Source organism: Ranitomeya variabilis, chromosome 7, assembly GCF_051348905.1.
Source record: "Ranitomeya variabilis isolate aRanVar5 chromosome 7, aRanVar5.hap1, whole genome shotgun sequence".
Classification (NCBI taxonomy): domain Eukaryota; kingdom Metazoa; phylum Chordata; class Amphibia; order Anura; family Dendrobatidae; genus Ranitomeya; species Ranitomeya variabilis.
The window spans coordinates 22,807,151-22,824,246 of NC_135238.1; the positions used below are offsets into that span (position 1 = coordinate 22,807,151).

The 17,096-nt window shown below is 47.0% G+C and overlaps 2 protein-coding genes across 4 annotated transcripts; one reads left to right on the top strand and one right to left on the bottom strand.

Annotated features, from left to right (window-relative positions):
• Window positions 1–1,404: 1,404 nt before the first annotated feature.
• Window positions 1,405–11,416, top strand: MLST8 (MTOR associated protein MLST8). 2 transcript variants are annotated; one of them, XM_077274521.1, is made up of 9 exons: window positions 1,405–1,473; window positions 3,255–3,391; window positions 3,575–3,626; window positions 4,735–4,897; window positions 5,626–5,701; window positions 7,615–7,767; window positions 8,345–8,469; window positions 8,574–8,737; window positions 9,980–11,416. In XM_077274521.1, the coding sequence occupies exons 2-9, from the start codon at window positions 3,260–3,262 to the stop codon at window positions 10,096–10,098; spliced, it is 984 nt and encodes a 327-aa protein (XP_077130636.1). In that variant the 5' UTR covers window positions 1,405–1,473; window positions 3,255–3,259; the 3' UTR covers window positions 10,099–11,416. The 2 variants fall into 2 exon arrangements, with proteins under 2 accessions (XP_077130636.1, XP_077130635.1); XM_077274520.1 differs by having other exon boundaries at window positions 1,464–1,628.
• On the bottom strand, window positions 10,528–15,465 carry BRICD5 (BRICHOS domain containing 5). 2 transcript variants are annotated; one of them, XM_077274532.1, is made up of 6 exons: window positions 15,179–15,465; window positions 13,831–13,971; window positions 12,067–12,204; window positions 11,455–11,562; window positions 10,965–11,118; window positions 10,528–10,665 (listed from the first exon to the last, which is right to left on the bottom strand). In XM_077274532.1, exons 1-6 carry the CDS (start codon window positions 15,200–15,202, stop codon window positions 10,574–10,576), a joined length of 657 nt encoding a protein of 218 aa, XP_077130647.1. In that variant the 5' UTR covers window positions 15,203–15,465; the 3' UTR covers window positions 10,528–10,573. The 2 variants fall into 2 exon arrangements, with proteins under 2 accessions (XP_077130647.1, XP_077130646.1); XM_077274531.1 differs by having other exon boundaries at window positions 12,067–12,216.
• Between the last annotated feature and the right edge of the window lie 1,631 nt (window positions 15,466–17,096).

Consider the following 17,096-nt stretch of genomic DNA (forward strand, 5'->3'; position numbering starts at 1 on the left):
CAGGTCTCCGCCCAGAGAAGTGATTTTTGGACGAGGGTCATAAGAATTCGACTTAAGTGCCAGAAATGAACTTTCTTCCCAAGGAATACTGGCGGCGACAGGCACCGTGTTTATGCGCATATTTTTAATACCCATCATAAATAACCACAGAATCTGGCAAAAAAAAATTGTGGCATGACCCACTTTTTTTTTTAAACAATGGCACGGGTGGGGGAACCTGGCCGTATGCAATCGGCCAGGAAACGCCGCTGCCGGCCCTCGTGGCAGAGGTTCCTGTGCACCCTTTGATCCACCCGAACAAATTTTGTGGCCTAACATCGGCGGTGCAGCTGGTCCCCAGCTTAGATTGACTTGGACAACCATGAAAGTTGGTCAAAGTGGACCAGCGCTTGTTAGAAGAGGCTAGTGGAGGAGGACAGGAGCCACGGCCACCTGGGAAGGCCGACATGTGGAGTACCCTGGCCCATAATGGATGGCACCGCAACCGGTCGGGTCCGTCTGTCCAACCGCACAGCCTGTAGTCATGTCAGCATGATCGACCAGGGGCGGACATAGCATTGGTGCAACAGGGGCCCAAGAGATAAGGGGGCCACTACCACCTCCAAAATAAGTGGAATTGTGCATTATGAGGGGCTATGAGACTGCAAGGGGCCCATATATTGTCCTTGCCCCGGGGCCCTTTTCGGTCTGTGTCCACCAGTGGGTCCGAACAATTCTGAGAAATGGATTCTGCAAAGAAGAATGTAAATTAAAAAAAAAAATGTAAAAATTATTAACAAAATCGTTATAAAAAAATATGAATTAAAAAAAAAATAAAGATGTTAAATAAAACTAAACATACTCCATACCGGAGGGTCTGGGAAAGTCCGACCTATCGAAATATAAAATGAATTAAAAAAAAAAACAAACACAAAAAAAATTAAATAAATAAAAAAAGAGAGATACCAAGAGATTGCTGTTTTTCGGTTGCACAAAGAATGCGAAAAAATTATCAAAAAGTCAGATCTAATCCAAAATGACACAAATAAAAACACCACAAAAAAAAACTAACCCCAATCCCCTCACCCGGCAGAATATAAACATTATGGATTTTGAGGAGGGAAGGGGTTAATTCTCCTTATTACGCTCTATATTCCATTATAACACCCAAACCTTCTATGTTACATTGTTTTCCGTCTTTTCCAGTTGCCAGGCAACAACCGCTTCAGCCACTAGAGGACAAACTGTCCCTTCTCGGTCTTTCCCTTGGCGGCGGCCATTTTTCCTGAGTCATTTCCTATCATTTTACTTTAGACGTCAGAAAAATGGCTCCATATATGAAGACGACAATATTCGGATAAAAAAATCTACTTTCCAATCTCGTCTGTTTGCAAAAGAACAGGGTTGTGGCTGCAGACTTGTTACTCTGGACACGTGAGCAGAGCCTCTGACGTCATCACCGTGCGCCGCAGTGCAGTCAGTGCAGGACTGGAGGTGAGGAGGAAGGATGGGGAGCCTGGGAGATGCGCAGGGGGAGGTGGTGGGGGAGCACTCTGCTGGGACTTGTAGTTCTGCAGCTGCTGGCTTTGGCAGGGAGTTGCTTACAGTCTTCCCGTCCTGGCTGCTGCCATTGTAACAAAACCTCAGATGTGAGCAGTTCTACAGTTTCTGGGCCTTAGCGGATAATCTGTGTATATTATGGGTTAATTTATTGTGTGGACTTTTATAGAAATTTATTGGTGTTTTTTTCTTGTTGTTGTTTTTTTTTTTTTTTTAATCCCTGTCTGCAGGTTGTTTTTTCTTAATAAAATCTCTTGTTTATTCACTCCTCCCCGGTCCAGCTCTGAGTCTTCGACTCTGCTCCCGAGGTCTGTTATTGTCTGCAGCGCTGACGTCACGTTGATAGCACTGCAGCCGATCACAAGCTGAATAATTGGCTGCAGTGCTGTCGATAATAACAGACAGCAGGAGCAGCAGTGGAGACTCAGCGCCGGACCAGGGGAGGATGAGTTAGCCTCTTAATGGTAGGAGGGGGTAGAACCCCCCCCCCCCCAACCCACACACACACACACACACACACACACACACACACACACACACACACACACACACACACACACACAGAAAATCCCTTTAAATCTTGACTACAGATGTAGTCCGCAGCTGGAATTCCATATTGATTTCTGCATAGACCTGCTGCAATATCCGCATTACTGTGGATTTTACCTTTTGCGGATTTCTGGCACAAAACTGTAGAAATAGTCTGCAGGAAAGATAAAGCGACCCTCACCCATCCCCCCCTGCTGTTCCCGGCCTCTCGTTCCTTTATGGGGTTAGCTGATCGGTCATCTCCTAGCTTCTCCTGTGTAATGAGGCCGGCGGAGGACCCAGTTTGTATTGAAAATATAGCGGCAGAGGGGTGGTGAGGTGAGTATCGCTGAGCGTTTTGCCCCCAAAGTACGGCACAATTCTCTTTGTGCTGTGTGGCACGGCCTCGCGGCGGACGTACTGCCCATGATCCGATGCAGGAAGGAACAATGAAGACAGGACATATCGGGGCAGTATAGCTGGCAATCAATGCCAAGAGGAGCGGTGGTGATATTGGAGAGCCCAAAAGAGGGGATGTGGTTGTACAGCGACCCCGTGCTTGTACAGGGACCCCGTGCTTGTACAGGGACCCCGTGCTTGTACAGGGACCCCGTGCTTGTACAGGGACCCCGTGCTTGTACAGGGACCCCGTGCTTGTACAGGGACCCCGTGCTTGTACAGGGACCCCGTGCTTGTACAGGGACCCCGTGCTTGTACAGGGACCCCGTGCTTGTACAGGGACCCCGTGCTTGTACAGGGACCCCGTGCTTGTACAGGGACCCCGTGCTTGTACAGGGACCCCGTGCTTGTACAGGGACCCCGTGCTTGTACAGGGACCCCGTGCTTGTACAGGGACCCCGTGCTTGTACAGGGACCCCGTGCTTGTACAGGGACCCCGTGCTTGTACAGGGACCCCGTGCTTGTACAGGGACCCCGTGCTTGTACAGGGACCCCGTGCTTGTACAGGGACCCCGTGCTTGTACAGGGACCCCGTGCTTGTACAGGGACCCCGTGCTTGTACAGGGACCCCGTGCTTGTACAGGGACCCCGTGCTTGTACAGGGACCCCGTGCTTGTACAGGGACCCCGTGCTTGTACAGGGACCCCGTGCTTGTACAGGGACCCCGTGCTTGTACAGCGACCCCATGCTTGCCGCTGCAATAATTCATTCTTTTTTTCTATATTTAGGAAACATGTTGAACTCATCACAGGGCACGGTGGGCAGTGATCCCGTCATTCTCGCCACAGCCGGATATGACCACACGGTGAGGTTTTGGCAAGCCCATAGCGGCATCTGTACGCGGACCGTGCAGCACCAGGACTCTGTATCCTTCACACATTTTCTTCATTATAGGGCAGGACTAGTCGTCCGGGAGAAACGATTGTCGAATACAGTTGTGTTTTGTTTTTGTTTTTTTGTCCATTCCTTTGTTTCTAGTCCTATTGTTCAGCTGTGTGTCTGACCTCCTGCAGGTTTTCTTTCTGTGTTCCTTGACTGAAAGTTTTAGCAAGTGAACTCTCTGGAAGTGACTCCAGATCGCAGCATGATTGCAGCAGCAGGTGAGTGACAGTGATTTCTATCTGATTAGGGGCGGCCATACTCCTTAGATAGCGGTCAGGCGAATTCTTCCCCCCACCCCCAATACATAACCTCGCTCAGTGCGGCCAAATGGGGAAAGTAGAATACAAAGGAATATAGGAGTCTTTTGAATTTGGGGACAACTAGTCTGGACACTGCAGTCCATACTCAGAACTGTGAATTTCTGATGTTTTAAATCCAGACTTAGAGGGAGGGTCATGAAGCCCCTCACACAAGAGATGGTGCGAATCATTTTATTGATCTGGTCAAGTATCCATATCAATAATCTGTGGTCGTCAGACACGAGCCCTGGGACCCGCTTCCTACCTGCCAGCATCTGTCGCATGTGCTTCACACCACAATGCTGATGTCGTGCCAGGCTGGCAAATCAAAACAGAAGTCGGGGATGCCGTCCGATAGGAAGCGATTCTTAGGGCTTCTGTCCAGTGACCACAGATTATAGACATGGACCGGGGTCCTGTGAATCGATGTGCACCTTTTCTACCTCATACATGTTAGATGATTGGCTGGCTTGATCAAGATCAATATTTTGTGTATAGGGATCTTTAAGGGGTTAACTGGTGGTTTTCACTTTCATATTGGGAGATAAGGGGTGCAGCTGGTGTTTCAGTGACGGCCTCATGCACAAGCATAAGGTGTTATACCCCTGTCCGATTAGAGTTGGACTTGTACATGATACTTTTGGGCGGCGGTCGAGACCTATCAATTGGTCGTCAGAGCCCCCTTAGCAGACCCTCCGACCTCCCTATGCAGAAGTAAGCGGTGCTAACCCCTTTAAGGATAAGCTTCAATGTTTGATAACTTTGATTCCTAATGGTCCCACATAGTACCTGACAGGACCTATATCTGCGGCTGTGTCTGGTATTGCAGTGGAGCCAGGCGTACGTATAACTGACATTGCTGTGCCCCAGTGAGCACTACACCCCTTCATTCTGCTAATCGTTGGGGGTCCTGGATAACCCCCATAACTATGTTATATATCTTATGACTCTTCCTTATCTCCTGTACTATACATGTTGCATTCACCTGGTTTCCTAATCCTCCTCGGCCCTGTGCTCTTGTTCCTAGGATATCAGCACATCCGGATGTACGATCTGAACTCCAACAACCCCAATCCCGTTATAAACTATGACGGCGTCAGCAAGAACATCACTTCTGTTGGGTTCCATGAGGATGGACGCTGGATGTATACAGGTGGAGAAGACTGTATGGCCCGGATATGGGACCTGAGGTACGACGTCTCCTGGCTTCCGCTTCATTCGGGTTTGAGAATTTTTTGCTTTTGGTGGATTTATGCTCCATATAAATATTTTATTATATGAAGAGCAATGTATGAAATAAAAGAGCCTGCGATCAGCTGAGCGCCATGGACCTGGTCTCTGTAAACCCCAGCGATCGGAGATTATATAAATGGAAAGCAAGATCTGGCTGAGCCTTGTCACAGCGACTACCAAGGAAATGTGGCCTTACATGCCAGCCATAGAAATGCGTACATTCATCAGGTTCACACGGCGTAAACTGTTGTTAATACCTTTAGGACCAGACTATTTTTTTAATCCATTTTGTTATAGAAACAACATACTGGCGTTCCTATGTTTGCCTTTATACTGTGCCAGTACATAGACAGCTATCAGGGCATGCCGCTGGTATCCCTTTAATAGTCTTTCCAAAAAGACGACTGCCCTGGGGATCGTTATCTTGTCTCGGGCTGTCTCCATAGTGTTGGCAATCATGGCTACAAGGCGGTTGTATACTGCCCGGTTTGGATTTTTCTCTGATCCGGGCAGTCGTGGCTTTGTATTACTTTGGCACATTGGCAGCTACCTAAATATTTCTTGTGAAAGAGTTTCCTGTGCAGAAGATCTTTTTATGGGGTTGTCTTGATTTGAAAACCCCTTTTAATCACTCGCATCTACCACATTGACCTGATTATTATTATTTTTTTTTTTGAATTCTCAGGTCACGAAACCTTCAGTGTCAGCGAATCTTCCAAGTAAATGCACCAATCAATTGTGTCGTTCTTCATCCCAACCAGGTAAGTGCCCTGCAGCAAGTCTTGAGATATATTGACACCTTAAAGGGGGTTTCTCCAGAGCTAGAAAGTTATACCCTACGCATAGGATAGAAGGGAACTTACTGATCGCTAGGGGTTTAAGACCAATGGGTCTCATACTTGGGATGGGTCTGGGTGGTCGGACCTTCAGCAATCGCAGTGAATAATCAGTGTTCACAAAGAAGAAAATCAACAAGGAAACTATCATCTCGGTTTGACATGGCTGTCTAGAGCATAGCCAGGTCCTGGGGTTCAGCGGTGTGGACTGTGCTCCCCTAGGAGTCACTGGGCAATACCATCTTCATATATAGACTACACTAAAGCCCAAAATATAAAGTGACCAAATATCACCTCCCAGACGGGGAAAGCCCCCATGCCCACCCTGACTGGTGAGCTCCAGGATCTGTCTCGTTTTTTGGTGTCTTTCGTGTGTTCTTTTTTTTTTTTTTTTTTTTCTTTTTCTTTCTTTTTTCTTTTTTTATGTTCGCCATTGTGGGTGAGGTTTTGGGTGTTTCCAGATCTCTGCTGCCGTTTCATCAATTTCACCTATTTAAAAAGTTGCAAAACTTTTGTTCAAATTGTGATCCAGTCCATTCCTCCTGTAGTGATTTTTTTTTTTTTATGCACGCCTGGGAAGTTTTTCTGCTTTTTAGCAGAACGTGCCACTTTATTGCTTTAAGAATGTAAATGATAAAAATGAATAGAATATTTGATGTTGCACAAAATTCATGAACCGCATGCGACAATTGGGAGGAATTTTATGAAAAAGAAAATTGTCCATGAATAGCACAAGAAAAAAAGGAAAAGGGACTTTTGTAAATGCTGAATTGAGTCCTTTTGTGTTTCGATTTCTGGTTTATATCTCTGGATGGACAGATCTAAAGCCCCACACATCACTGATATCGACAGGTTCAGCCGCCCCTCTAATATGTATGAGGGCGCTGGTCAACTGATCGTAGGGGAGAGATGTTAATCGGCCATGTCTAGGTTTGTACTGCCGCTCGCTTTGTTCTCTTAGACAAGCAGGTCTCTATTTACTGGCAGCAAGCCGAGGAGTTGAAAGAAAGTTTATTAGAAAGTTTGTGAAGTTTTTTGAAGGCTCCTGGGACCCGAAGTCTGACTTTGCTACCACGTCTTAGAAGCTGCGGACGTGGTGCGTTACCTTATCCTATATATCTGGGTGCGATCGCAGTCGCTCAGCACAGACCCGAGTTCCCCTTTCTTTCGACACGCGCACATAATGTTTTCCCGGCGCTGTGAAAGTTGTCATTTAGTAAGGTGAGTCGGCCAGGTGTGTGCGGGCAGCTGTGCTTTACACGGGAGATAAGCCGGAGACACAATGCCACCTTGTTATTTGGGAGACTTCCCCTTATACAAAGCTCTTTTGTGTCTGAACGGAGGAAAAATGTAATACTTGCTCCAAGCCCCCCGGTCCTGGGAACATATCTTACAGATGTAGGACGTTCTGCTACCAAACTATTTAAAGGGACAGTGTCAAGGTTACAAGGTAGTGGTAAAAAAAGCCTATAATTCCACGGTAACATTCCTTTAATTCAGCAAGAAAACATATAAATTGGTTCGGTGGCCGTGTGTGCGCCCCTGCTCCATTCATTGTGTATGGGATGAGTGGAGACAGCCGAGGGGCTCCGTTCTTGTGATCGAGGGTCCCAGCAAGTTATCATTTGTAGGTCCCAGTTCTACCAAGTGATTTTCTTGCATGTTAACCCCTTTCTTGACATTTGGCCTAACGTCGGATCCCTATGTATGATGCAGGCTCAGGAGCAGAGTCTGCACCGTATCCAGCAGATGACGGCCATGTTACGTAGTTGGCCCTGTTTCTTTTTTAGTATTATTTGTTCTGATACTTTTTTTTTTTTTTTTAATTCTCTCTTTAGGCCGAGCTCATCGTAGGTGACCAGAGCGGAGCAATTCACATATGGGACCTCAAAACCGATCAGAACGAGCAGCTTATTCCTGAGGCCGATGCAGCCGTCAACGCCGTCCACATAGACCCAGACGCCAGTTACATGGCCGCCGTCAACAGCTTTGTGAGTGCCGGCGTGTTGATTATGGGACCCTCACCAAGCAGTTCCCTGCTCAATGGGTGGCCGAGAATTGGACGCACTGATATTTACTGCCATTGAATGGAAAAATCCTTTAAAATTCTTAGGTCCTCACCTTGGTTTTGCACTTGGTACACCGCATATTCTATTGTTATTATCCCTCCCTGGTAAATCATTTCTTAGCTGCACTGTTGCTAAGGTTGTGCCAAATTGTGATAGTTCCACAATCTTAAAGGGGTGGTCTCCAGCAGTGCAAACCAGCTGGGTTTTTTTTGGCCACACTTGATTTTGCTATCATGGACCACAATGTGCAGCCCACCATGTAAAGTGTATGGAGGGATCTCTCAGCTCTCCCCCCTGACCCCGACAGCAGATGACTGGGAAGAGAAGTGACCGGGCAGATTGTTTTTAACCTGTCCTACCATTATTTGGGTAAGGGGTCTGTCAGCTGCTTATTCCACGTCCCACTGAGGAGACATGCATGTATGTGGGATCAGGAAGGAAGACTTCTATTATGGCTGACGTGTGCGGATTGTCTCCTAACCTCTATACTTCTTCTTAGGGAAATTGCTTTGTCTGGAACCTGACCGGAGGCCTCGGGGAAGATCTCACACAACTAATCCCTAAAACAAAAATCCCTTCTCACAGTCGCTGCGCGCTCAGCTGTAAATTCAGCCCGGATTCCACGTGAGTGCGCCCAGAACGACGTCCCAACTCCCAGTGTGAACGTGGTCATATGTCATCTGCGGTCATAATACAAATGTGTGATGTGACCCCCTTTTCCCTTCCAGACTCCTGGCCACGTGTTCTGCTGACCAGACCTGCAAAATATGGAGGACATCAAACTTCTCTCTGATGACAGAGCTGAGCATCAAGAGTAATAACCCAGGAGAGACGTCACGAGGCTGGATGTGGGACTGCGCCTTCTCAGGGGACTCGCAGTACATTGTAACAGGTATGAAGAGTGTTCTTATATATCTACCCCACCATAGAAGGTTACATCCTACACTATACCCCAGAGCTGCACTCACTATTCTGCTGGTGCAGTCACTGTGTACATACATTACATTACTGATCCTGAGTTACATCCTGTATTATACGCCAGAGCTGCACTCACTATTCTGCTGGTGCAGTCACTGTGTACATGCATTACATTACTGATCCTGAGTTACATGCTGTATTATACCCCAGAGCTGCACTCACTATTCTGCTGGTGCAGTCACTGTGCACATACATTACATTACTGATCCTGAGTTACATCCTGTATTATACCCCAGAGCTGCACTCACTATTCTGCTGGTGCAGTCACTGTGTACATACATTACATTACTGATCCTGAGTTACATCCTACACTATACCCCAGAGCTGCACTCACTATTCTGCTGGTGCAGTCACTGTGTACATACATTACATTACTGATCCTGAGTTATATCCTGTATTATACCCCAGAGCTGCACTCACTATTCTGCTGGTGCAGTCACTGTGCACATACATTACATTACTGATCCTGAGTTACATCCTGTATTATACCCCAGAGCTGCACTCACTATTCTGCTGGTGCAGTCACTGTTTACATACATTACATTACTGATCCTGAGTTACCTCCTGTATTATACTCCAGAGCTGCACTCACTATTCTGCTGGTGCAGTCACTGTGTACATACATTACATTACTGATCCTGAGTTACATCCTGTATTATACCCCAGAGCTGCACTCACTATTCTGCTGGTGCAGTCACTGTGTACATACATTACATTACTGATCCTGAGTTACATCCTGTATTATACCCCAGAGCTGCACTCACTATTCTGCTGGTGCAGTCACTGTGTACATACATTACATTACTGATCCTGAGTTACATCCTGTATTATACCCCAGAGCTGCACTCACTATTCTGCTGGTGCAGTCACTGTGTACATACATTACATTACTGATCCTGAGTTACATCCTGTATTATACCCCAGAGCTGCACTCACTATTCTGCTGGTGCAGTCACTGTGTACATACATTACATTACTGATCCTGAGTTATATCCTGTATTATACTCCAGAGCTGCACTCACTATTCTGCTGGTGCAGTCACTGTGTACATACATTACATTACTGATCCTGAGTTACCTCCTGTGTTATACCCCAGAGCTGCGCTCACTATTCTGCAGATGTAGATGTATATTTAGCCTTCTGCTCTCTCCTCCAGCCTCGTCTGACAACCTGGCCCGGCTTTGGTGTGTGGAGACCGGAGAGATCAAGAGGGAGTACAGCGGTCACCAGAAGGCGGTGGTCAGCCTGGCTTTTAATGACAGCGTCCTGGGGTAATCCAATCATGATCTGGTGCTACTTAATATAAGACTTTGCTATTCGGCCTGAGATGACGCCGGACAGAGGAGGATGTGACTCTGTGGCCTCAGGAGACTCTTTATTTCGAGGATTTGTCTGCAGGAGATTCCTAATAAAGCAGTAAATGACCGGAGTCCTGCACTGAAAAGTGATGTATTTTTAATATGTAATCACACATACAAGGTGGAGTATACAAACGGGAATCTGGCATCTCGGTGTATAATCATCCCCCACTTCTGTCACCGGGGGGGGGAACATTCGACTTGTGGATCAGTCGTCCCTGTTGTCGGAGACGTAATACATTGCACAGTCCAGCTGTCACTAAAGAGTTAACAGGAAACCACACCGATCAATCCGAAACTAACTCCTCCCACAATTTGTGCAAAATCTGCCAGGGAGGGATCGGCCGCGCTGCGAGGAGTCCATATTTTTTGGGGGGGCGCGTATCTTCGGCCTAGTCGGGCAGGTAGTAGAAGCAGACGGACACGCAGATGTTGTTAGGGAAGCAGATGTCGATGCAGAGGTAAATGAGGCGTCTCGTCGGGCCTGCAGCGACCGGAGAACATAAGATTGTTATCAGCTGGGGGCGTGTCCCTGCACAGTCTGACACTGTCCAATCAGTGCTCACATTGTAGGAACACACCCCCTCTTAACAATAAGGAAGAGAAATGGCAGCCTCCGTTGTCAAATAATGTACAAATATCCAGGAGGAATAACGGAGGAACGGCACAACCCAAAGCTCTGGGAAAAGATTCTCCCCAATCGTCACTTTACGACGAATACAAATATTTATTGAAACAGTGCTTTCAGGAGCGGTACAAGATCCCCCTTTAAGGCCTACTCACCTTCACTCTTTTTTACCCAATAAATAGGAAGCTGGTCACACAACATCTGTACAGGTTCCCCTACAAGTTCATGATTGACTTTCCGACCTCCTATTACACCCAGGAACTCGCGATAGTAACGTGTCCTGTTGTTTTGCAGGAAAAGGACCCCATCCTTTAAAAAAATATATATATATATATATTATATCGTGACCCTGGTCCGGGAGCTGATATAGCATTTTTTACAAATTTTATGATGCACCTTTGGGATGATTACAGTAGTTAAAAAAAACTATTTTCAAATGGTAAAATTTTGTCCTCCTGCAACCACCACCAGGGGGAGCTAGTGAGCTTTCTGAATACAGTTTGAATGTGAGCTCCCCCTAGTGGTGACTGCAGCTATAAGATTATTTTTTTGTAAAAACGTCACGATGATTGTCCGGACACTGACTGATCTTGTGCTAATAAATTGAGATGTGAATAAATACAAAGATGTGATGTAATATCTGACCTTGGCTACAGACATATTGAGGAAGGACTGGATATTTTCCATATCTCTCATCTCCATCCGTCGAAGGAAACAGGATTTCTCTCCAGCGGCCTTATAGCAAACCAGTCCCTAGGAAATATATAGGACGAGTGGGGGCGTTAGTAAAAAAAAAAAAAAAAAAAAATAGAATAAATGTATATTAACATATTAAAGGGACGTGACTCGTACGAGTGCGGGGTCGGTAACCTGCGGCCTTCCAATGCCCTGGCAGCTTACAACCCCCACACACTTAAAGGGGTGGTCCATGCATCTAATATTGATGGCTCATCAATATCAGATCAGTTGGGTTTTTCTATAATAAATCCTTTTCGGAGAATCTTCAAGTTTTGTATTGTGGTGTACCCCTGTTGTTCCTCCTGGCATTGTATGATACATTGATATTTAGGGTTGGGGTGCCTGGCACTGTCCAATCGGTGCTCGCAGGACCAAGTTATGTAGGGATACACCCCTCTGACAAAGAGTGCCAGGAGGAATAACAGAGGAATGGCAAAAAACAAAAGCGGAGCAATCCTCCTATATAATCCAGATCACATTACATGTGTCCCCTTATGTGCTACACCCGTCATCGCTCACATGTTTGCTGTCGAATAAGACCACCGACGTCTGGTTCCTGGAGGTCACCCGATAGGTGACCGTGTTCCTCCGCTTGTCGGTGATGGCAGACTGGTTCACGGAGGAGCCCTGCAGGTTCTTGTAGGTCAGCCGGACCACCTGTAAGAGAGGCTGAAAGTAACGGCTTTAAGTGTCTGATGTAGAGACCGCTTTACTCTTGCTCCTTATTTAGCCTTATTTTTTTTGCCCCCACCCCAAATAAATGGCATAATGGCAGCCACTTATCTCTACGATCCAAGTGTTTACTCACTTCTTATGCCTTTGTCATTGGCAGCCCTGACCGCACTCCTGTAAGGACAGGTCACTTTCCCCCACAAGATCAACACCCTCCTCTTCTGCTGCCGGACTAGTGACCTTTCCAATTTACTGACTACCTAATGCTTATTCCTCCGATGGTCCTCCCGTTCCCAGACAGGCTTGGCCCTGAGTAGCCACTGACAGAGACCCCCCCCCCCCCCCCCGATGGCTTATTATCACCTGTGCAAACAAAGGATCGAGCATGCTGAATTGCCGACATGTCCGACTCTTCTCTCCCTGCTGTGGGGGAAAGTCAGGACATCCCTTCATACATTAAATGAATTATCTAGTGCTGCTACAATTGGCAGGTCGGGCTGACGAACATCTAAGCTGTTTGGCAGCGTAAGAGTTAACTAAAGATGTCAGAAATAATGGGAAAAATAGACAATCGGAAAATCACTTTATATGAAAATAATCATCCCCTCGAAAAATCGCTCCATTGTGGGGGCGGGGCTTTGATTTTATACAGGAAGTGGGGGTGTGGCTTTATTTTCCTATAGGAAGTGGGGGTGGGGCTTTGTCTTTCTATAGGAAGTGGGGGTGGGGCTTTGTCTTTACAGGAAGTGGGGGTGGGGCTTTGTCTTTCTATAGGAAGTGGGGCGGGGATTTGTTTTTTTACAGGAAGGGGCGGGTCTATTACTACAGGAAGTTGGGGTGTGTCTTTGTCTACAGGAAGTGAGAGTGGGACTTTGATTTTCTATAGGAAGTGGAGGCGGGGTTTTGTCTCTTTACAGGAAGTAAGGGCGGGGCTTTGTCTTCCTATAGGAAGTGGGGCGGGGCTTTGTTTTTCTACAGGAAGTAAGGGCGGGGCTTTGTCTTCCTATGGGAAGTGGGGTGGGGCTTTATTTTTATTGGAAGTGGGGGCGGGGCTTTGTCTTTTTATAGGAAGTGGGGCCGGTCTTTGTCACTCTACAAAATGATGAGGCTGGGACTTTGTCATCGTACTTCTAGTCTCCTAATAAACTGCAAACATTCACAGAAAGGTGGACTTTTGAGTTGCGAAACCCTAGCTATTGGACAGTGCATGAACAATGCATGCTGGGAAGTGAGGGCAAACAGCTCCTATAGTGCTGGCAGAATGCTGATGAATAGGAACTATCACCTCAAAAAGAGTGAAAGAAAATAAGGACAGTTTCAGGACATATTGGACAGGTATGTGCAGTGAAAACTGTTTTAGCTTGCTGGGGGGGGGGGGGGATGAAGGCAAAAATGTTTTCTACAGGCTTTTTGTGACAAAATAGGTAGATAAAAGTCGAAAACTGACTATTGTCTTTATGAGGACACAATATTTGGCAGAAGCTTACTCCACTCTCCTAATTGAGAACACATGCATGCTCAGCTACACCGTGTGTGCATATATATATATATATACGGTATGTGTGTGTGTATAGGGCCTATAGACAGAGAAGTAACAGAATGAGTTCATACCTTGGCTTTATTATCTTTCCATCCTAAAACTCCGACCACACTTATGCCCACGATGGAGAAGAGCAGAGCAACCACCAGGAAGCCCCAGAATATCCTAGTGGCAGCTTTCGATCTTCCTCGAGGTCCTCTTTCAGTGGGAGGCTGGAGGAGCATAGATGTATTCAGTGTTGGTCACTTATTGTCCGGTGCCAGCCATGTAACACAGCCGGCACCCACGACGAGTGGAGCGGGCTCGTCTCCTGAGTGCCACCGCTAAAGGGGCTAATACTGGATCCGACCACAAGAGAGAGCAAAGCAACATTCTGCATAATGTCTACATGTGTGTAGTGAGCTCCCCCTAGTGGTAGCCATCTTAGCAGATTATCAGCTGGTTATTGGTTCCACTTCCGGTCCCTAAAAGCAGAGTAGAGTCCCATAGAAAATAAATGGATCATGGTTGCCTTTTTTCCAGTCATTACCCCATTTAAACAAGTCACTTCTTTACCGCGATCCCGGGATTGCTGAGAGTCTCAGCGGTGGAGGAACATTTACCTCTGTGAATATACTTAGAATTTGGAGTTATCTCTGATCACGGCTGTTTAACCCCTTTAACAGTTGCTGTCAATATGGAGTACAAACCAGCATAGGTTCAAGTCCCCTAAGGGGGACTAAAAAAATAAAGTGAAAAGTACCGGTAATTAAAAATGGCTGAAAAACGGATGATTTTCCATCCATAAGTTCGTCTGAACGCGGCCTTACTTTAGTTTTTCATCCTTTTCTTTTTTCTGATCCATTGCTATGAGTCAATGCATAATAATAAAAAAAATGTAGAAAAATCGATATGAGGTCTACCTGCTTCAGTTTTTATATACAGATGAGAAAAATAGCAGAAACTAGAGAAAAATGGTTAAATGTAGAAAAATAATGGACACTTATGTGTGAAAGTAGTCGTAGGGAAATGTCTCTGTACTCGTCCATCATGTCAGAAAACTTTAGCAATTTTTTTATTATCATTGGAACCCTAGAAAATCTCCTTCCCATCCTCCAAATCACTGAACCCTATTCTTTGCTAATTATTAAATTGGGCTGCCCACCCAAAAAAATGACCAAAAAGAAGGTACGGGGGGGCGACAGTATATGGAAATATGTTATAAATGGTTAAGAAATATTTAAAAAATCTAAATGACTAGATATTAAAAAAAAATATAATGTAATAAATTGGTGGCAAAAAAAAAAACATTAAAAAAAAATTGTAAACAGAAGAAATACCAAAAAGCCACCCAGGAATTTGCTAATTGGTCCCCCCTTTTATTATAAGGTCACATGACTGTCCCCGAAATTTGGCCAATAAAGCGCCGGCGCCTCTTACCGTTGAGTCTGCGCTCCCCTCCATGCTCTGCTGCGGTCCCAATCTCTGCCAGTCCTTGCAATGTGCGGATTGTGCGTGGTACAGGGACGGCGAGGGGTGAAGGGCGCGTCCATCAGCACCCGGGCAGCTAGCACCTCCAGAGCCACCTTCTCCGCCAGGCTCCACCTGAGAAACTCGAGAGGCAGGAATGTAACAATGGCCGGGCTGTGATGAGAAACTGGAAGACGAGAATAGAAAGAGCCCCCCTGGAACTGGAGGCAGTGAGATGGAAACACAAACCCGGGCTTTGTACTAAAGGGGGAAAAGGCAAAAAAAAAGGCCTTATCGGTGGCAGGATGGAGAGGACGCCAAGTGCACACATTCCTGCCTCTCAGCAAGTCACAAAAGACACAGTGTGCAGGAAAGCGGCGACAGACGGGAAGAAAGACGACTTCAAGGACTAGGACAGACCCTACTAGGCCACCTGCCAGGTGGTAACACAAGGGTCACCTACCGTGAAGGGCGGCCGAATCCGACCTGGACTGACAGCTGCGGAGATCTGCGCCCGACCTCTCCAAGAGATGAACATGAGGCCCGTTACTATATCTTGAGTACAGGCTTGGACTGGCCCACAGGAGAGCAGGAGAATCCTCCGGTGGGCCGCTGTGCAGGAGTGGTATATGAAGGACGGCCAGATCCAACCTGGACGGACAGCTGCGGAGATCTGCGCCCGACCTCTCCGAGAGGTGAACGTCCGGCCCGTTACTATAGCTTGAGTACAGGCTTGGACTGGCCCACAGGAGAGTGGGAGAATCCTCCGGTGGGCCGCTGTGCAGGAGTGGTATATGAAGGACAGCCAGATCCTACCTGGACGGACAGCTGCGGAGATCTGCGCCTGACCTCTCCGAGAGGTGAACGTCAGGCCCGTTACTATATCTTGAGTACAGGCTTGGACTGGCCCACAGGAGAGTGGGAGAATCCTCCGGTGGGACGCTGTGCAGGAGTGATATATGAAGGACGGCCAGATCCAACCTGGACGGACAGCTGCGGAGATCTGCGCCCGACCTCTCCGAGAGGTGAACGTCAGGCCCGTTACTATAGCTTGAGTACAGGTTTGGACTGGCCCACAGGAGAGTGGGAGAATCCTCCGGTGGGCCGCTGTGCAGGAGTGGTATATGAAGGACAGCCAGATCCTACCTGGACGGACAGCTGCGGAGATCTGCGCCTGACCTCTCCGAGAGGTGAACGTCAGGCCCGTTACTATATCTTGAGTACAGGCTTGGACTGGCCCACAGGAGAGTGGGAGAATCCTCCGGTGGGCCGCTGTGCAGGAGTGGTATATGAGCAGTACTTGGCACTATATACTTGTATCACTCTGTACAGACAATGGCGGCATCTTATTATGTTACAATCTCCCCAGATCGTTGTTATATACATTTGTCATTGAGGATAATGTCACATTCACATGTAGTTGATAAGTGGCCCCTGGCCTTGGTTACTGGTGGGCCCTTGGCACCTCAGTCTGACACTGTCTTGAGACATAAGATAAAGCAAATCCTTGTGGCTATCCATCACACCTAACATGATGCTACTTCAGGTTTTCCTAGTCAGTCTGTACCCAATCTGTAAAGCTATAGACCTGCTCCCACTTCCTGTAGATATAGACCTGCCTTCACTTCCTGTAGATATAGACCCACCACTTCCTATCGAAACCAAGATCCGCCCGCACTTCCTGTAGAGATATAGTCCAGCCCCACTTCCTGTATAGACCCACCACTTCCTATAGAGACCAAGACCTGCCCGCACTTCCTGTAGAGATATAGTCCAGCCCCACTTCCTGTATAGACCCACCACTTCCTATAGAGACCAAGACCTGCCCGCACTTCCTGTAGAGATATAGTCCAGCCCCACTTCCTGTATAGACCCACCACTTCCTATA

Bases quoted from the DNA above. Each gene is read 5' to 3' on its own strand.
- BRICD5 (XM_077274531.1), bottom strand. From the start codon at position 15,202: ATGGAGGGGAGCGCAGACTCAACG. The intron at 12,217-13,830 runs GTATGAACTCAT...CGTTACTTTCAG, and splicing joins GGAAAGATAATAAAGCCAAG to CCTCTCTTACAGGTGGTCCG. The intron at 11,563-12,066 runs GTGAGCGATGAC...TATATTTCCTAG, and splicing joins TCTTATTCGACAGCAAACAT to GGACTGGTTTGCTATAAGGC.
- MLST8 (XM_077274521.1), top strand. From the start codon at position 3,260: ATGTTGAACTCATCACAGGGCACGGTGGGCAGTGATCCCGTCATTCTC. The intron at 4,898-5,625 runs GTACGACGTCTC...TTGAATTCTCAG, and splicing joins GCCCGGATATGGGACCTGAG to GTCACGAAACCTTCAGTGTC. The intron at 7,768-8,344 runs GTGAGTGCCGGC...ACTTCTTCTTAG, and splicing joins TGGCCGCCGTCAACAGCTTT to GGAAATTGCTTTGTCTGGAA.